This window comes from Mytilus trossulus, chromosome 5 (genome assembly GCF_036588685.1).
Source record: "Mytilus trossulus isolate FHL-02 chromosome 5, PNRI_Mtr1.1.1.hap1, whole genome shotgun sequence".
NCBI lineage: Eukaryota > Metazoa > Mollusca > Bivalvia > Mytilida > Mytilidae > Mytilus > Mytilus trossulus.
This window is the reverse complement of record NC_086377.1, coordinates 75,138,306-75,160,897: the sequence shown is the minus strand read 5'-3', so window position 1 is coordinate 75,160,897 and position 22,592 is coordinate 75,138,306. Positions and strand designations below refer to the sequence as shown.

At 32.8% G+C, this 22,592-nt stretch overlaps 1 protein-coding gene across 1 annotated transcript in view; it reads left to right on the top strand.

The window, feature by feature from the left end:
* Positions 1-5,035: 5,035 nt before the first annotated feature.
* LOC134719164 (uncharacterized) overlaps positions 5,036-22,592 on the top strand; it is a 39,045-nt gene continuing 21,488 nt past the window's right edge. Inside the window, exons 1-4 of the mRNA XM_063582140.1 lie at positions 5,036-5,279; positions 5,760-6,239; positions 12,756-12,862; positions 16,334-16,787. Of these exons, the coding sequence (XP_063438210.1) occupies positions 5,066-5,279; positions 5,760-6,239; positions 12,756-12,862; positions 16,334-16,787 (1,255 nt within the window). The 5' untranslated portion in view covers positions 5,036-5,065. The remainder of the gene's footprint in view (positions 5,280-5,759; positions 6,240-12,755; positions 12,863-16,333; positions 16,788-22,592) is intronic.

Genomic DNA, 22,592 nt, shown 5'->3' with positions numbered 1-22,592 from the left:
ATGATGTTTTCTTGCTTGTGCGTCTGTCCCAGTATCAAGTTAACGTTTTGAAATAAACATGCAGTTTGTGATCACATCAACTTGAAACTTAGTTAATATATATAACTCAAGCAATTAAATATTTGATTAAAATTTAGAATGGAAATGGGGAATGCGTCAAAGAGACTTCAACCAGATCAAAACGCATAAAACAGTCCATGCCCACCCATTGGTCTCTAACACAGCGAGAAAATTCCACACCTAGAGGCTGCTTCAGCTTGCCCCTAAACTTTAATGTATACAAGTTCAGCGAAAATGGACGTCTCACTAAAATAAACTATCAGTATTCACAAAGTGTGGAATAATCAAATAAATTAAATAAATGGACAGGATATCACGCTATTACGTATTGAAGGGTTTCTTTGCAAGTACAAACTGATGGACGCCACTAGTGGATCAATAATTCTTCTCATGGACGTTTGGTGAGATTTGTGCTCTATCTGCAATTTTATGTTTAATGTTTTTAATGGACTTGTGTTTGTCTTTTTATGTTGACTCTAATGCGAATAAGGGGAAGTTGAATTGCTGAAAACCAGCAATTGGCTCAACTGGATTATACAAAATAAGTAGTTTTTGGCATATTAATACATTGACACATAGACGGATAGACACATTGACCAGTTGACCTACTAATAAATCGACATATTAATCAATTGACGTATTAAAACATTGACAGATCATCATCTCAAAATTGAGGAATCAAAAGAGTATAAAATTCAAACATTGACACATAGACATATGGACACATTGACCAGTTGACAAATTAACAAATTGACATTTTAATACATTGACAATTCTAAAGCTTTTTACACATCAACACCTTGAGAGATCTACACATTGACATATTGACACATTGACAGATCAACACTTAAACAGCCTCATATACTGACACATTGATGTATCCTCACTTAGACAGATCAACACAATAACAGACTCATATATGCATCGACACATCAGGCCTCTACAATAACTTTTTTTCAACTTGTCCAGTAGGACAAGTACATACCAAAACTTACTTGTCCGAATGAAATTGTTATTGTCCAATTTTTTTTTAACCCAAAATAACCTTTTTACACTTTAAGTTGATTAAAGGAACAAAACGAATTTAAATAATAGAATAGAATTTGATGAATTTCTTTTGAAATACTTTTCAAAAATATGAGTCAAGTACAACTGAATCTAGTCATGTCACAGGACTTAGGTTCTAGTTTTCACCAATGCCAGTCTCATCAGAATCTAAACATTAGGCACCATCTGATAGGCCTGTACACTCATCATTGCTCATTGGATTTGTATCCTGTTTTTTTTAGTTGAAAAAAGTTTTATTCAAATGCAATCAATAAAAAGAAGATGAGGTCTGATTGCCAATGAGAAAACTCATATGGTATTTATTAAAAAAGAACATAATAAGGTAAGAAAATGAGATACTGATGTGTCTTGGTCCCAAATTGTCTCCTGTCTTGCCAAAATGTCTATCAATCATGTCTACTAAATATGTGTCCTACTGTGCCAAACTGTCTTAAACTTCGAGCTAAACCTGTCCAGGTGACAAACTGTACTATAAAGTTACCTTATCTATAAAGCGCAGCATTGATTCGGATCAGTAAGACTGGTTTCCGAGAAAAGTATACTTTTGACCTGTTAAAAAGTACCTGACAAAGAACCAGTTAAAAATTATCAATTGCAAGTCGAAGAAAAAGGTTTTGCATTTGAATAGACAGAATACAGAAACCACGTGACAGAAACATGTCAAATTCATATTTTTTTTGTTTCTTTGTTGTTTATAATTATACTTTGTTCATTAAAGTTGGATGAAGTTTATTTTCTGCAGAATAATTGTACTTGTCCCAACAGACAAGCTTGATACAGCTTTTACTTGTCCGACCTTTTTTCCCTCTGGTACCGGATAATCGGACAAGCGTTATTGTCGAGGTCTGCACATTGCTATATTGACACACTGACAGATTAACACTTTTACAGATTCATACATCAGCACATTGACATATGACAAACTGACAGTTCAACACACAACAGACTCATCAATTGGCATATTGCTACACTGACAAATCAACACATAAACATATTCATACATCAACACATTGTCATATCGATACACTGACAAATCAACACATAAACATATTCAAACATCAACACATTGTCATATTGCTACACTGACAAATCAACACATAAACATATTCATACATCAACACATTGTCATATCGATACACTGACAAATCAACACTTAAACAGACTCATATATCGACTCATTTACATATTGAAACACTGACAGATCAACACATCCACTGACTTATACATCAACATTTGATTTTTCAACACATTGACAGATCAACACATTAACAGACTCACACATCAACATATCAACACATTAACATACTAAAACATCTACACATTGATACACCGACACACTGACAAATCAACCCATTAACACTCATGCATCAAAACACTGACAGATCTACATATAACAAGACTCATACATCAACACAATGACATATTGATACCTTGAGAGACTTAAAAAGCAATGCATTGCCATATAAACACACTGACAGATTAACACATTAATACACTGATATATCAATACGTTAACACTCATACATCGACACAAACATATTGACACACTGACAGATCAACACATCAACTGACTAATACATCAACATTTGATATATCAACACATTGACAGATCAACACATTAACAGACTCACACATCAACACATATACATATTGACACACTTACAGATTTAACACATCAACACACTGGAATATTGATACACTGACAGCTGAACATATTAACAGACTGGTACATCAACACATTGATATTTTGACACACTGACAAATCAACATATACACACACTCCAACATTAACAAGTTGACATATTGACACACTGACAAATCAACAAATAAACAGACCCATACATCAGCACATATACATATTGACACATTGACAAACTTAACACATTAAAAGATTCACACTGACAGATCAACATATTAAAAGACTTGTACATCAACACAATGACATATTGAACAGACACATTGACATATTAACACACTGACAGATCAACATATTACCAGACTCCCACTTCAACAATTTGACATATCAACACACTGACAAATCAACACGTTAACACACATTTGTCATCACGCTGATAGATCAACACATTGACAGGCTCATACATCAACACATTGACATATTGACACACTTACATATCAACATATAACCAGATTCATACATCAACACATTGACATATTGACACACTTACATATCAACATATAACCAGATTCATACATCAACACATTGACATCTTGACACACTTACATATCAAAATATAACCTGATTCATACATCAACACATTGACATATTGAAACATTGACAAATCAACACTTTGGCACACATACACATCATCACGCTAATAGATCAACACATTGATAGACTCATGCATCAGCACATTGGATATTGACACACTGACATATCAAGATATTACCAGACTCAAACATCAACACATTGACATATTGACACACTGACATATCAAAAAATTTCCTGACTCAAACATCAACACATTGACATATTGACACACTGACATATCAACACATTCCCTGACTCAAACATCAGCTCATTGACATAATGACACACTGAATATCAACACATTCCCTGACTCTAACATCAACACATTGACATATTGACACACTGAATATCAACATCTTACCAGACTCAAACATAAACAATTTGACAGATGAACACATTAACAGACTCATACATTGACACATTGACAGATCTACACATTAACAGACTGAAACATTTGCATATTGACAAATTGACACACTGACAAATCAACACATTAACATACTAAAATATTCACACGTCGATCATACATCAATACATAGACATATAGACACTCTTGAACATATTGAACCACAAACATATACAACTCATACATTAACACATTTACACATTGACACACTGTCAAATCAACACATTAACAGACTCTAACATCCACAAGTTGACATTACGACACATTAACAGACGAACACAGCAACTCATTTGCATATTGACACACTGACAGATAAACACTATTACAGATTCATAAATCTACACATGACATATCAACACATCAACATATCAACACATCAACATATCAACACATTAACATACTAAAACATCTACACATTGATACATCGACACACTGACAAATCAACCCATTAACACTCATACATCAAAACACTGACAGATCTACATAGAACTAGACTCATACATCACCACAATGACATTTTGATACCTTGAGAGACTTAAAAATCAATGCATTGCCATATAAACACACTGACAGATTAACACATTAACAGATTCAAACATCAATGCATTAACACACTGATATATCAATACATTAACACTCATACATCGACACATAAACATATTGACACATTGACATATTAACTAAAATTTCAGACTCATACATACACCTTTACATATTGGCACACTAACAGATCAACAAATTAACAGACTTGTACATCAACATGTAGAAATATCAACACACTTATAAATTAACACATTAACAGATAAATTCATCCACACAGAGATATCGACAAACTGACATTTTAACACATTATCATGCAGACTCATACATCGACACAGACATATTGACACACTGAAATTTCAAAACATTAAAATATTCATATATCAACACATTAAAATATTCATATATCAACACATTAACATATTAAAACACTAACAAATTAACACATTAACAGACTTCTACATCATTACACCAATAATTCAATACATAAACAGGCTAATACATAAAAACATAGACATAAAGACATTGTGACATATTTAACACATTGACATATCGAAAAGATGACATATCAACATATTAACCAACAAATGAGGAGAAAGTATCTATGAGCATGATGAGTGTTTGTATGGATACATTTTTTTTTTCACAACATAAACAAATCAGAACTTTCCAATTTTTTTTTTTTTTTTTTAGATTCCATCGGAAAAGGGCAACAGTCTGCCATGTTAAATCGTTTATTAGGGAAGGGCAGCTATGAATCTTTTGATATGAGATGCATGGTAACTGGCCAATTTTCTGTTGGGAAGTCGACTCTTGTTAAGCTGTTAGCTGGAGAAATTATACCTGATGGTCGACACCCGACAGATGGGATTTCTCTGGTAGAAGGTCGCTGTGGCCTAGATATTCTTACAAAAGAGTGGATTATTGTTGATCAAGGTGAGAAAGGGTACAAGTACAAACATCTGACCACATTTAAAGAAACTATTGCATGGACTGCGCTATCAGCAGAGATGTTATAGCACTGATTTAAATTAGTTTCACATTGTAGCCATCTTTTTGGTGCCTTCTATTCACGCACCATATTAATTCAATATCAAATCTTATTTGTGTATGAAAATCTTAACATCATTACTAATCTCATTAGAGAGATGTTAAGGTTTTTATATTTTGAAATTGAATTTAAATGTTAAAATTATGCAATGAATTAACATTTATTTTCCATAATCAATAATTTCATCAATCAATCAGTTAAAATATGACTCTCTTTAAAATGTGTTAATAGCATTATATGAATGTTACACCTGATAAGATATGATTCTTATCTTAATTCTGATTTTTCTTACATTCTTCACTTGGTTTTGACAGCCTGCATCTGTTTTGGATTTGATTTGCCTGATGTATTAAATATAATTTCAGACTCTTACAATGCCCTGGATGTTGTGTATCATAAGGTTTTAATGACCTCTCTGGAAGAAGAGGAGGAGAGTGAACTTACCAACAAAGCTGCAGATACAAGCTCAACTGGTTATGCCAAAGCAACACTTTCCTCTTTGCCCTCAGAACAGTCTGCAGCAGCACAATCTCTACCATCTACCAAATCCTCCAATGTGCCTCACACGGTAAAACAGATGGAAAAGAAAATGAGAACAAGAATGACTAAAGAAGAAATAAGAAAGAAAATGGAAAAGGTCCTCAAAAGTGGGAAGTATAAGATGAAAGTTGGACGTCTTATCTTCTGGGATTTTGGTGGACAATATGTTTATCTAACAACACATCAGACCTTCATGACATTCCGGGCATTGTTTCTTGTAGTATTTGATGGGAGCAAAGATTTGCATGAACAGGTCCCTGATGTGATGTGTTTTCCAGGGCAGCACATGACGCCAACTCCAGCAGGTAATATGCATGTTATTTACACTCAGATAATGAAAACAGGATACATTTCTATTACAGCAAGGGGATAATTAAAAAAAACAATTAAAATTGTCTAAATATTTACAGCTAATACATTAATGCTATCAAGACAAATCTTTGTTTTGCTTGCTTGCTTTGCTTGTATCAATGTTTGCTCAAGCATGGCAATTAAGATAGGCGGGGCTTCAGCTTGTATACATCATACTTAAATTTTATTGGACGTTATGTTTGAAGTTAAGGACAGTCACACTAAATTTTAAAACATCACAAGATGACAAATATAAAGCGCAATCGTAGAAATGGAAGCCAAAAAATTTGTTATTTTTCTCGAATATATGCATTTTTTATCATCCAACTGAAAAGACTGTCGTCAAGTACTTTTATTAAAACAAAAAAGGTATTCGAACACACCTACTCTGATTTCGAGTGATTCATTACATAGGTATTTCATTTGACCCAGTCATTTCATCTTTTAGTACTGTGATTGTTTTTATGTTATAACGTCAACCTGTAGCTTTGCTATATAAAAATGATAGAATCTGAAGCGAGATGATGTATCAAATATTCTTTCTTTGTACGTTTTCAACACAAAATATTCATCGCAAACACACCCTAACATAAGAAGGTGCACTTGATTTTCTAATAAAAGGGATAAATTAATTAGGGGGGATGACTTAATTATTTTATTTATTATGTCTATTTTTATTGAATATTGCGCACTTTGGATTAATTTTTGCTTGTAAACCTTCAAACTGATTATTCTTTGTTTATAGAGAAGGCCATAAGTGCTTTCTGTTATGTTTACTTTAGTGAGAATTTTTTTAAAAGTGAATAGAAACAAATAAAATAACAATTTTCTTCTCAAAATTTTATTGTAAAAAACAACCATTTGCATAAGTTTTTAATTTATCTATTACAAAGTTAAGTAGAACAGTTAGATATCAAGTCGACGACATGGTTATCTATCAAGTTGGATGAAGAAAATTCTTCCTTTTTTTAAAATTAATACAGACGGAGAACATATCAATCTATAAGTTTACCTATTTCCGTGTCTGTCCTTCCATTACGTGACTCAAGAAAAAATATCAAAAAATTGGAAAAAATTGTATCAAAAAGAGAAAATCGAGCGAACCTCCTTATGTTAGGGTGTGCTTGAGATGAACAATTTGTCTTAAAAACGCACAAAGAAAGAACATTTGATACATCATCTCGCTTCAGATTCTATCATTTTTATATAGCAAACCTACAGGTTGACTTTATAACATCAAAAAAAATCACAGTACTAAGGCCACGGTTTTTTAATTTGTTGGGTTTATGGATTTTCCCCATGAAAAAGTCGGGTCGGTCGGTTGGGAAAAAAAAAGAAAAAAAAATATCTTTCAAGACAGAAAAAATAATGCAAAATAAATATACATTTCACCTTTCCAACAAAATGTTTTTTATGCTATTTTGTCATCATTTCAAATTTAAGTTCGATGAAATATTCTTGCTGAACTCAGCTGTCATAAATATCGCATGACATTGTCTTATGATTCACCGTAAAAAAGGGGGGTGTTCACAGACAAAGACGAAATTAAATCGTCTTTTTACAAACAAGAAAAACAAATTCTCGTAGCTCTTAATCAATTCCAGAAAACTTGGTGAGTAATGTTCTTCAAAAACGAAAACTGATAAAGAAAAAAAATGTAAAAATCGTCGTACGAAAATAAGTTTCAACACAAGTGTCAAAAACGTAATAGACTCGTCCACGGAAAAAACGAGAATATCGGGTTAATCTAGTGTCATGCATTCCCGTTTTTAATCCAAATGGACGATACTTTTTTTTTTATCCATGAAAAAAGAAAATTCTAAATGACTTGTTGATATTCAGAACTTTTACTTCCAAGGTGCTTTCCACCTGTCCACATTTGGACAAGTCTATTTCTATGAGATAATGCATCTTACAAACTAATGACAATTAAGGGAAACGAACTTATTGTGTAATGGGTTTTAAACACAGATTTCGTTCAGTAAAATTATTTGCGTAAACAACATTTCAAGGTCAGTTATAATTGATTTGTCTATTTTTAGAAACGTAAACTGGAAGTTTTATTTTTTCACAACAGAGAGTGTTATCAATTTTGTTAGTGATTCATGCATTTCATTTCATAAAAAAAGAAGAATTTAATTATTTTTCAGGGATATTGTATTTGTTTGGGTCGGTGGGAATAAAAAAGCATGAAAAGTCAATTTTATTTTTATTCTAAGAATCAGCAAAATCGGGTTGGTGGATCCGTAAACCAACAAATTAAAAAATCCTGGCCTAAAAGATGAAATATATGGGTCAAATGAAATACCTATGTAATGAATCACTAAATCAGAGTAGGTGTGTTCGAATAGTTATTTTGCTTTTCTAAAAGTATTTGAGGACAGTCTTTTCAGTTGGATGATGAAAATGCATATCTTCGAGAAAAAACAAATACATTTTTTGGCTTCCATTTCTACGACTGCGCTTTATATTTGTCATCCTGTGATGTTTAAAATTTAGTGTCCTTAACTTCAAACTTAACCGTCCAATAAAATTTAAGTATGACGTATACAAGCTGAAGCCCCGCCTATCTTAATTGCCATGCTTGAGCAAACATTGATACAAGCAAAGCAAGCAAGCCAAACAAAGATTTGTCTTGCTAGCATTAATGTATTAGCTGTAAGTCAATCTAAAGGTTTACGTAACTTGTTTACATTGCCACTTTGAGCTTGTCACAAACTACAATTTTAACTTCAATATGTCTCACATTTTGAAACATTGATATGAGGTAAGACAATAATATTTATCAAAGATACCAGGTTTAAATTTTTGTACGTCGGAAAGTGCTTTAGATTTTGAATGAGTAAATTCTAACAAAAAAGGAGCTGATGATTTTATCATAAGCATGAACAGAGTGTTGCATTTATTGACAGACAACATTATATTTTTGCGGTCATATATTGGTATGAAGTTGGCGTCATTGTCATCGTCCGAAGACATATTGGTTTTTGCGCAATAACTTAAGTTTAAGAAATGGATCTCTATGAAATATTTCCATAAGATTCAATACCACAAAAGGAAGGTTGGGTTTGAATTTGGGGGCTATGGTACCAACATTTAAGGAAAAAGGGGCCAAAAATAAGCATTTTTGTAACTTCCAGACAATAACTTGTGTGTTAGTGTATGGATCTCTCTGACATTGTACCACAAGGTTCCATATCACAAAGGAAATGCTGGGATTGGTGTTGGGGGTAATTGCCTCAAAATTTTGGGAATTAGCGGCCAAAAAGGGTAAAAAAACATGCATTTTTTTAGTTTCAGGACAATAACTTTTGTGTAAGTGTATGGATCTTTCTGAAATTATACTACAAGGTTCCATATCACAAAGGGAAGGCTGGGTTGGAGTTTTGGGGCAATTGCCCTAAATGTTTAGGAATTTGGGACCAAAAAGGACACAAAAAGCATTTTTTTCTAGTTTCCAGACAATAACTTGTGTTCAAAAGTATGGATCTCTCTGAAATTGTACTGCAAGGTATTATACCACAAAGGGAAGGCTGGGATTGAGTTTGGGGTGATGAATCATAAGAGGTTCAAAAAATTTTGGGGGGGATTTTTTTTTTTTTTTTCTTCATTTTTTTTTTTTTTTAATTTGTTTATTTCTGATATATATATATATAAAAGCAAATAATAATGATATGGCAGGAGATACACACCAAACAGGATATGTGAATTATTGTATTAAGTATTGTGCAATAGCAAAAAATTTTCAATTGCACAGTATTGCGCTATAGTAAGAAATTTTCAATTGCACAGTATTGCGCTATAGCAAGAAATCTTCAATTGCACAGTATTGTAGGTGTGATCTGACCTTAACCTCATTTTCATTTCATTGAGGTTTGGTATTTTTTCTAATACTATATGTAATAGGTCAACTATATTTGGTGTAAGGAAATATTTTATGATGTACATGTCAGTCTCCATGTATCATCTGACCTTTACCTGATTCTCATGGATCATTGATCAATGTTAAGTTTTCATGGTTAAGTTTGTTTCTTAGATACTACAAGCAATAGTTCGACTATATTGAATGCATAGATTGATTGTACAGTGTACATGTCTGCCTGGTATGGTTTATCTGACCTTGACCTCCTTTTCATGGTTCATTGGTCAATGTTAAGTGTTCTTGGTCATATCTATAAATTAACTGTTTACAAAACTTTTGAATTTTTGAAATACTAAGGCTTTTCTACCTGAGGAATAGATTACCTTGGGTATATTTGGAAAAACTTTCAGGAATTTTGGTCCTCAATGCTCTTCAACCTCGTACTTTATTTGGCTTTTTTAACATTTTTGGATTCGAGCGTCACTGATGAGTCCTTTGTAGACGGACCGGTCAACTACATTAAGTGAATTAAATGATTGTTAGATGTACATGTATTTCTGTTTAGTTTATCTGACCTTGACCTCATTTTCTTGGATCATGCTAAGTTTATGTGATACATATAGTTGTAGTAAAACTTTATATCTAGGACTATCAACATAATATAAATGGTTAGTAAAGAAGGCGAGATATTTCAGTGTGTGCACTATTGTTGTTATTCCTTAAATCTATTTTTGTTAAAACTTCGTATTAAATAGCTGCAAAACAAATGTTATCCTTAATTGTGTCAAAATATCTTATTTGTTGTAAAAGTAAGTTAAGCAATGTATTGTCAAATTCACAATTAATGGCCTAGTCATTAAGCAATGTTAAAAAAAATGTTTTCCTATAGAGATTCTTATTGTTTTTAATGAGTAAGCCAGAAAACATATTTAATGTTAGAATGTTTACATACTGATTTCTCAAAATATCTACCCAAAGACTAAAAATAGTAGTTTTGATGAGAAGGATTTATCACGTAGGTATTTTGAAGGTGTTGCTTTGCTTGAACCAAAACTGAACACATTTATAAAGACAAAACATAGCATTTGATATATTGTAGTTTGTCCATCCATCCATTAACATTTCAGACAATTTTTTATTTTTTTTAATCAGTTCTTACTTTAACGCATGTTTTAATTGAAGGAATAAAGCTTCTTTTTGATTTATATAATTTTCAAATGATGCAATTCCAGATTTACAGAACTTTGTTAACTACATAATTTCAGTATGATTGAATCTGTTTTGAAGGACATGCATCGTAAGAAACCCACTTATCCGCATCTCCATTTATTGCATTGAGTTAAACATTTCTATATAATGTGTAACCTTCTTAGAACTGATTGAAATTAGTCCTAGTTTATATTATGTATTTCATTAACATCAAAATCTGGAAAAATGAGGATTTTTTTAGTTTTCAGTTTTGACTTCTTTAGAAAACTAATTTTGAAAATAAATCTTAGGAAATGTGGACTACTTTTCAACAATACTACCTGGCTTTAAATGTCTGTTGTAAGGTCCCGGGACACAGTTATCATCGTTTGATTTTCCTTGTCTACAAATAGTGACCCTCATGTGACAGTGTATAACTTGCAATTTTTTTTTCTTACACCATCCAGATTTATTTCTTTATATTTTATGCCTAAAAAAGTAAGTAGGAGAATGGAATTACTTGTCAAATTGGGACAGGAATTTGTATATGAGGTTCATATAATGCTAGTATGTCGTTGTCGTTCGACGACACATTTGGTTTCCGGACAATAACTTTAGTTGAAGTGAATGGATCTCTATGAAATTTTACAAGAAGATTCAATACCACAAAAGGAAGGATAATTTTGGGGGTTGTGGTACCAATAGTTTAGGAAATAGGGGTCAAAAAGGGACATGTTTGTAGTTTCAGGAGAATGACTTGTGTGTTAGTGTACTGTTCTCTTTGTCATTGTACCATAAGGTTCCATATCACATCATTTTGGATAGAGCAGGTGTGATTTTTTTAATTTGCATTTTTAAAAGAAATGCACTACGGAATAACTGTGTTCTCGGCCATAAATGATAATGAAAAAAACAAGAAAGTGATAAGAACAAACACAAAATCCAAGGGCTGTTCCATAAAATCTTACACAGGACTGCAACTTGAACTTGCCATTATTTTGGTGGTGTGAAATATTAGTTTGTATACGTTTTAATTGTATGCAGGTCTTAAGCATTGTTACCTTTTTTGTAATATGCCTTCCTTTAACTATCATGTGTTAATAAAATAGTCTGAAGAACAAATACAACAATATAGAATAAACATATACACTGAAACAGTTGTCACTTTTTGACAGAGAATCCAACTTAAAGGACGACTATTATCATGCAGCTGTTTAAATAAATCAGGTTCATAAAGTATTGATACTTTATCAACCTCATTTATCAGCAATTCATCCAGTTTTTTTAAAATAAGGGGTTAACAAGACAAAAGACAATGAAATTTTTTAAAAGTGTAGTACAGGTATCACAAATATGAAAAATGCAGAATGTATATACTTTTTATACTTTTTTTCTGACAGATTTTGATTTTATTTTGTAGTATTCTTGCAATATTGGGTCAATTCCATCCTGACCTATTGTAAGGTTGTATATGCAGGCATTCCAAAGATCTTGTTTGTTGCCACTCACAAAGACAAAGTACCAACGGTGAGTGATCTAATGTTAGATATATAGTAGTAAGTCATTGCCATTTGAAACACTTGAATAATGTGTAAAAACTGCTTCATAAGAGCTATAATGCTTACATGTTGATAATATGCCCACATGTCTTAACTTGACCAAACTTCTTGTAAAGCTACACTTTTGAAAGAACAAGATCCTAATTGATTTGTGAGTAATAGACTTAAGATCAAATTATAGGGCCTATAACTAGAGTAGAATATATGAAGAACCACTTATAGATAAGAAAATGATATTTGGTTTGCATTTGTATTAATATTCAATTTGATACATCTCAGCGATGTCAGAGGCCAAGCTATTTGAAATTCCAAAATGTAAAACAAATGTTGATGGGTTGGTGAAATCAAAAATTGGGACAGGGAATGCATGAGGACAATTCATGCTTTGTTTTAAAATAAGTTCAATTGTTTATCAACAAAAAATTTAACTGAAACAATATCCATATGTTAATGCAAATGAGACAATATCTGAAAAAGTCTAATTTCCATGTCCAGCAATTTTTTTTTTTTCAACCATCTTTTTTGAACATTTTAAGTTTCAGTATAAACTAAATTATATAATGCACCAACTCCTGCTAATTAAACACTCATTCTTGTATTTCTTCCAATAAAATATTGTAATTTAAATGTTCAAATCCCCCCCCCCCCCCTAAAATCATGTTGTCCCCTGTGTTATTTTGAAAACTAAATCATTCAAATAATATCCAAATTAATTCAACAGGCGTCCGATTCTCACATATATGATATATTATATAATTATATAATAAACTTGCCCCTAATTTGTCTTTTTATATTATAACAAGAGCATGTAATAACATTTTGCAAATTTTAAGAGAAAAAAAATGGTCCCCAGGGGTGATTTCCTTCCTGTTACCACTAATTTTTTTTTACCTGAGGAAACGTTTACAAGACCAAGAGTTATATCCGATTAAGTATTTTGAAGAGCATCATTTCCTGAATGCATTAGTACAAAGAAATAGATGGAAAGGCGGCCAGGTTTGAAAATTCAAGCCCATCCAAGGTACGAATTTATAGAAAAATACTTATTGGTGTTCTATCCTGTTATAGCCTTTTCTTACCCTTTCTGAGAATAATTTTAGGTGTGCACCACACATTAAGTGTGTGTTTATATCATCTTTTTAAAAAATATATGTCACAGGAAATACACTTACATTTAAAATGATAAAAAGGACAAAAACTTTCGCGTAATTCCTTTCTGTTATGTTCTGTCATGTTACCTGATAAAAAGTAACAGCATAACCATCATTAGTAACAGGAAGGATGTTCAAGACAATTTCACTTAAGAATTGAAAAGATAATCTACTATATGCCAACCATTTTATTTAATATTTAAGTTATCACCACCTTATCAAATAAATTTCAAAAAAATATACAGTATATTGAATAAAAAAATAGGTTTTTTCCCTTTGATAACAGCAGAGAACATTGTGCAATTCTAGTATAGTAGATAGTAACAGCAAGGAATTTATTTTAGAATTTTTCATTACCTAGGCAGATATTTCATCTTGCAAATACAGTTTCAAAGGATAAATGACATTGTTTGCTGTTATCTTCCAATTGTGACCAATCTAAAATGATGTATTTTTCTTGAACTTTAAAATAAAGCAGAAAAATCCTTTCTGTTACCAACTCTGTCATGTTACCGTTGTCCTGTTACTCAAGATTCTTTCATGTTACCGACATGTCTGACTATATTTAAGTATATTTCTAAACCTTTTGTATTGCAAATGCTAAAATCAATAATTGGCGTTTGATAAACTATTGCAGGATATACTAGTAAACATAAAATAGTGTCTTAAACTAATTCCTTATTCCCATTAGAAACTTTTTAAAATTGATTCACTTTGGTAACAGGAAAGAACTGGAATTTTTTTTATCATTTTTATACGCCCGTCGTCTTTTAGACGGGACGTATTATGGTATACCGTTGTCCGTCCGTCCGTCCATCTGTCTGTCCGTCGTCAACACTTCGGACAATAACTCAAAAACACTTTCACCAATTTCCATTAAACTTAAGTGAATTGTTTATATCTATTGACGTAAGCTCCCTTCCGTTTTTTTTTAATTTCAGATTTTAAGTTTTGGATTTATGGGGCTTTATTCATAAAAAGGGGGATTTTCAACACTTCGGACAATAACCCACAAAGGCTTTCACCAATGTCCATGAAACTTTGGTGAATTGTTTTTATCTATTGATGTAAGCTCCCTTTCAATGTTTATCAATTTCAGATGTTAAGTTTTGGATTTATGGGGCTTTATTCATAAAGAAATGGGGATTTTAAACACTTTGGACAATAACTCAAAAAGGCTTTCACCAATATCCATGAAACTTTGGTGAATTATTTATATCTATTGATGTAAGCTCCCTTTCAATTTTTATAAATTTCAGATTTTACATTTCCGTGTTATGAATTTTTATGCTTAAAAAAGGGGGGATTTTCCAATTTTGGGACAATAACTAACACTTTCACAAAATTTTATGCAACTTTGATAAATTGTTTATATCTATTGACATAGGCTAATATTTAGTCTATTTTATCTCATCTATAACTTTTATATAATGTATATGCCTTAATAAATATAAAAGGTACTTGGTACTCAGAAAGTGTGTTGTGAACAAGATAGAATGTATGGATGAAAAATAAGACAACAAACTTAGTTAAATTTGAGGTAGCCTTAATAGTGCCAATTTTTTTTTGCATTTTTATTTATTTATTTTTTTTTTGGGGGGGGAAGGGGGGTATTTGACAGGGCTCACACTATTTCGAGTTGATCATATAAATTCATTTAAAGCATAAAAGACAAGTTAAAAGAGCAACAGGCGTATCATGCGCTAAAGCGCAGCCCTTTATTTAAAATTGCCATTGTTTGCTTATTAAACAATTGTTTGAATTACAGACAACAGTTTATAGATCCCCAATGTGTGTTCTTCGATTCGTGCTATTAAAATACCGAGTCTAAAGATTTTGTTTTTGTTTTTTCTTATTGCCAAAAATTAGACTTTTTCAGATATTGTCTCAAATACACTCTTGACCTGTTTTAAATTTATTGCCAACTTATTAAATGTGACTTGTTTTGTTAATTTGTGTTTCTTTACTAGGTAGGTAAAGTGAATTACCGAACAAAAGTATCAATAACAAGTTTTTCTTTCAAAAGACCCTTTTTATTGTATTCCCCTTGGAATGCAATATTTAACAACTGATAACAGTTTCATTCTGTTATCTTTGAAAGTATAAGAAATAGGTTAAAAGTGTAAAATTGACCTGTAAGAGAAGGTGTATGTCATTCAAAAATTTGAGATAAATCTTAATGTAGTACGCAGTGGAATATTCCACCTTTGAAGATGCATATACATCACCAGGTGTGTGATACAGTATCTTTACAGTGTATTATTCTATCAACTTTTTATGTTTAACAGGAGAATATTGAGATCACACGTGAAGAGCTTAACAGAGGAATTGAGGAGTTGTTTAAAGACCACGAGGGAAAACATCATCTGGTCCTACGACCTCTAATATTTGTCAATGCCAAAGATCAAGCCGACCCAGAAATAGAAGTTCTAAAGAAAACAATAACAGAACTTACATTCGACCACCCATGCTGGGGTGAAAGAATGCCCAATGCTTGTGTTCCACTAGAGCTAGAGATCGCTGAACTAGTGGCAGAAGGAAAACAAATAATGTCATTGGCTGAAGTTAAAGAATTAAATGCTATCAGCGAGGTGTCTGTCCTGTCCCCTGAGCAGTTGACTGATTTTCTACATTTTCATCATTCTCTGGGGAAGATTGTTTATTTCGATACCCCCCAGCTGAGAGATAATGTAATGATCAACCCCCTTCTTATGGTGGAAGTTATGAGATCTTTTATCACAGGTGTGTATGTTGTTTCATTGTGTAGTGAATATATTTAGGACTCAAATCTATGGCGGGTTCCAAATCTATGACAGATTCCTAATCTATGGCAAATGTGACGTTACAAACGTCAAAGAACTCAAATTTATGGCAGATTTTTGTTTTCTCCAAATCCATGGCACATCTGGGGGAAAGAGTAACATATAACGTCACAATTGAATAACGCCATAATTCACATATAGTTTTGAACCCCATTCAAGATGAAGATATTTCCCTGACAACAATTTGCAGGTAGTTTAAAGGAAGATGTGACATATTAACCCTGAAGATGGACAAAATGTGCTGTACTGGCCGAATGCCTCGATGAATTATGGCTCGGCTATTTTTAGTACCGCATATTTTAGAAAAAAGAGTTTTTGGGGCCCTTTATAGCTTGCTGTTCGGTGTAAGTCAAGGCTTTTGTTGAAGGCGTTGACCTATAATGGTGTAACGCATCATGTAAATATAACGGAATTTGATGAGACTGTTATTAAAGAGAGAGGGTTAGCGCTATACAACCAGGTTTAATCCACCATTTTCTACATTTGAAAATGTCTGTACCAAGTCAGGAATATGACAGTGCTTGTCTATTCGTTTTTGATGCGTTTTGTTATTTGATTTTGCCATGTGATTATGGACTTTCCGTATTGATTTTCCTCTGAGTTCAGTATTTTTGTGATTTTACTTTTTACTGTTAGAAATTGCAATGGCACTCATACCACATCTTCCTATATCTATTTGGTAGTAGTTTACTGTCTACGGCTCGCAAAGTTTATAAAGTGAAATAAAAAATTACCGGATACAAATTTGATTTAAATCGTCATTAAATAAAAAAAGATGTATTAACGATATCGCTAAAATAAATATTATTTGAAAATTCAAACTGTTTATTTTTATTTGTTACTTTTTTTTTCTTTTTTTATAAAAAACCGCCTCCTTGTTTTTCAAAGGTCTTATTAGTCGATTAAATGAATTTGTTAAACAGTTACCATGCACAGATTAAAAATGTTTATTTTTTACAGAGCACATCATTTTAATCTTGAAATCTGTATCAAGGCATATAAATTTTTCCTTTATGATTTTTTTTTGGGGTTGACCATTATGGAATGTATATTTCAAAAATGTTTATAGGTACGCTCCCATTGTCGTACCTTTACTCTTGCTTAAGACAAGTAATTGGTCGAAAATATACTGCATTGTTTTCAATTTGCACAAAACTTGCCATAGATTTGGAATTAACATAAATCCGCGTAAGATTAAAATTACAAAACTTGCCATAGATTTGGGATGGCATGACGTCACATATACAATAGATTAGGAACCTGCCATAGATTTGAAACCTGCCATAGATTTGAGTCCTACATATATATATAATGCAGGTAAAAATGTTCCAATATCCAAAAAGTGTTTACCTTTTATTAGAGCGTGACAGACTGTTTGATAATATCCTTAACTAATAGTTCTGTTGGTATGTGAGAATTTTTATGTAATATGATTACTAAAAAAACAATCTTTTTTTATCCACAGTGTTAATAATTGTGAAATGCATGCACTTGTTTAACTAATTTCTGAATGAAAATATTTTTTTTAATTGGTGATGTACGGCAGCAGGCAACCGAGCAGTTTACTCAGATACTTAGATCAAATTTGAATTGTGTGGCGTCACTTTTACTATACTAGAGTTATGTCCCTTTATAAATGGGTAAATTGCTGCATTTTTTGTTTCCATTTTCTTACTTAAGTTTGCCTCAACCAGGGACTTTCTATACTAACGGGACTCGTCTCTATTGATTTTAACTGATTACCCAGCCGCCGGTTTAAAGCTACAACCCAAATATAAACATAGTTTTGTATCTCTGATATACGATGCTAGTAGTTATTTGAGTACTTAACATTACATTGTAATTGTATAATTATTATTTGTTGTATATATAAAATCGGATTAATAGCGATTTAAGGTGACAAAAAATATAAGATTTTGAAAGAATGATGAATTATTAAACTTAGACGTATCGTTTTGAAGAACAACCCAGTTGTGTAAAATTGTTTCCATATCACACAAGATGGCGGCCACTGAAAATTCAACGAACAAATTCCTCAAAGTTCAAAGATCAATATTTAAAAAACAATCCGAGAAATCTTTTGAAAAACAGCATTTTGCAATGACAAAATGTATAAAATTTCATAAAATCGCGCCTTGTAGAGTAAACATGTTTACAACTAGTTTAGTGTAGTGTACACTGGTTTCACATTACATTTGTTCACATCTATACACCTTGTTTAGCTAGTACCTGTACATAAGATTTGTTCCCACTTGTAAACTATATGTCATTTAAATGTTCATTACGTAGAACTGAATATTCAAAATTTTTGGAATTTTTTTCTAGCGGTAAGGGAACAACCATTTGACTTCAAAAGGGGGGTGGGGGATGGGAATGGAAATATTCCGATCCCCAATTTGATAAAAAATAAATGGTCATACAGATGATAATTTTTTTTATTCTGAATCAAGAGTTTCCCCATACATTATAGTGTAAAATATTACAAAAAAAGTATTTGATCACCAGCATCGAAAAAAATGGAATAAAAAAGTACGCGCGAAAAAAAAATCTGACTCAGATAAAAAAAAAATAACCCTCCCCCTTTTTTAGCTCACCTGGCCCGAAGGGCCAAGTGAGCTTTTCTCATCACTTGGCGTCCGGCGTCCGTCGTCGTCCGTCGTCGGCGTCCGTCGTCGTCCGTCGTCCTGCGTCCGTCGTCGTTAACTTTTACAAAAATCTTCTCCTCTGAAACTGATGGGCCAAATTAACCCAAACTTGGCCATAATCATCATTGGGGTATCTAGTTTAAAAATTGTGTCCGGTGACCCCGCCAACCAACCAAGATGGCCGCCACGGCTAAAAATAGAACATAGGGGTAAAATGCAGTTTTTGGCTTATAACTAAAAAACCAAAGCATTTAGAGCAAATCTGACGGGGGTAAAAATGTTCATCAGGTCAAGATCTAACTGCCCTGAAATTTTCAGATGAATCGGACAACCTGTTGTTGGGTTGCTGCCCCTGCATTGGTAATTTTAGGGAAATTTTGCTGTTTTTTGTTATTATCTTGAATATTATTATAGATAGAGATAAACTGTAAACAGCAATAATGTTCAGCAAAGTAAAATCTACAAATAAGTCAACATAACCAATATGGTCAGTTGACCACTTTAGGAGTTATTGTCCTTTATAGTCAATTTTTAACCATTTTTCGTAAATCTTGGTAATCTTTTACAAAAATCTTCTCCTCTGAAACTACCAGGCCAAATTTAAACAAACTTGGCCGCAATCATCATTGGGGTATCTAGTTTAAAAATTGTGTGGCGTGACCCGGCCAACCAACAAAGATGGCCGCCATGGCTAAAAATAGAACATAGGGGTAAAATGCAGTTTTTGGCTTATAACTAAAAAACCAAAGCATTTAGAGCAAATCTGACGTGGGGTAAAAATGTTCATCAGGTCAAGATCTAACTGCCCTGAAATTTTCAGATGAATCGGACAACCTGTTGTTGGGTTGCTGCCCCTGCATTGGTAATTTTAGGGAAATTTTGCTGTTTTTTGTTATTATCTTGAATATTATTATAGATAGAGATAAACTGTAAACAGCAATAATGTTCAGCAAAGTAAAATCTACAAATAAGTCAACATAACCAAAATGGTCAGTTGACCACTTTAGGAGTTATTGTCCTTTATAGTCAATTTTTAACCATTTTTCGTAAATCTTGGTAATCTTTTACAAAAATCTTCTCCTCTGAAACTACCAGGCCAAATTTAAACAAACTTGGCCGCAATCATCATTGGGGTATCTAGTTTAAAAATTGTGTGGCGTGACCCGGCCAACCAACAAAGATGGCCGCCATGGCTAAAAATAGAACATAGGGGTAAAATGCAGTGTTTTGCTTATAACTCAAAAACCAAAGCATTTAGAGCAAATCTAACAGGGAGTAACATTGTTAATCAGGTCAAGATCTATTTGCCATGAAATTTTCAGATGGATTGGACAAACTGCTGTTAGGTTGCTGCCCCTGAATTAGTCATTTTAAGGAAATTTTGCCGTTTTTTGTTATTATCTTGAATATTATTATAGATAGAGATAAACTGTAAAGGGAAACAATGTACAGCAAAGTAACACCTAAAAATAAGTCAACATGACCTAAATGGTCAATTGACCCCATAAGGAGTTATTGCCCTTTATAGTCAATTTTTAACAATTTTCATAAAATTTGTAAATTTTAACTAACATTTTCCACTGAAGCTCTTAGGCCAAGTTCAATATAGATAGAATGATTGTAAGCAGCAATAATGTTCAGTAAAGTAAGATATACAAACACATCACCATCACCAAAACACAATTTTGTCATGAATTCAAATGCGTCCTTTGTTTAATATTCACATAGACCAAGGTGAGCGACACAGGCTCTTTGGAGCCTCTAGTTTAAGTTAAGTGGTTGCTACTTTATGAAAGCCATTAGATATGTCTCGATAACGCATTAGAAAACGTTAGCTGCAACAGCGTGCTTACAGCCGAAAAAAAGGATTGAGATATTAGAGTTTACTACATTTTTACTTTTTCTGTTCGTTTAAAATTGTATTTCTTCTCCAAGGAGTATTTGGTAAAGGAATAGGGTAACGTTTTTTTTATTTATTTTACGTGTTATTTAACGGAACTGAAATACTAGACAAACATATCATTTACCTCACACTTTTGTTAGTCATGCATTTATGCGTGAATCGTTTTTTTAGTGAAGACCAGTGGCGAATATTTCTGTGTACGTCAAGTCGATTCGGGAAGACCTTTTCAAATGAATTAGGCAGCAACTATTTACTTCATTTTTTTGTGGAGGGAGGGGGGGGCGTGAGCTATTGATTTTTTTCAGGACAAATTTTGGTGACAAGTCGAAATCAATAGACCACTTTCGAGTTCATCCGTCACCGGAAAAAACTCGTCAATTATACGCGGCTTTATCACCGTCATTTTTGCGTATAGGGGCGTCGTCACTTCCTTCCAATGTTGAGCGAGTGGTAGGAAAACTATAATTCTATATTGTACGAATTATTCGGCAAATTGAATTCTCAAAATTGACAATCAACACTGCTGTCATTAGGGAATTGTCAGTAAGTACCTACAGAGCAACCATTATTTCTAGTTTATCCTGCACAAAGACGATCACTAAGACGCTTGATGAACGTAAATAGTGCAGGGATACAGGCGAGCCACTCTATCTGGTAAGTGACGTCATAAAGGCGTGCATAATTGACGAGTTTTTGCCTGTGACGGATGAACTCGAAAGTGGTCTATTGTAGCATTATATATAGTGTCAGCTGAGGGTGAAACAAACAAATTTTTTTTCAGGGCCAAAAACTGGAAACATTTTTTGTTTCCAAAACAAAATCCATAGCTCACCACCCTCACCCCCTTGCCTTTATGTTTTATACTCGACTATAATTGCTCCCCCCCCCCCCCCCCCCCCCCCCCCCGAAAATCAATTGGTTGCTGCCTTATGGGTTCGGCAATGATACTGCTTTGAGTCTTGATTAGGGGTTAATAAAGTACGTTAATTTTTTTTAACAAAAAAAAATCTGTAAATTTTAGACAACTAATAATTATCAAAAATATCAATTTTACTCAAAAACAGTTTCCTCCTTAAATATATACACGATACAATTAATACAATACATATAATGTCCCAAATGCCTAGTTTTGTGTACACTTAACCTACACAAGGCCTACATTGACTATCGACGGTGT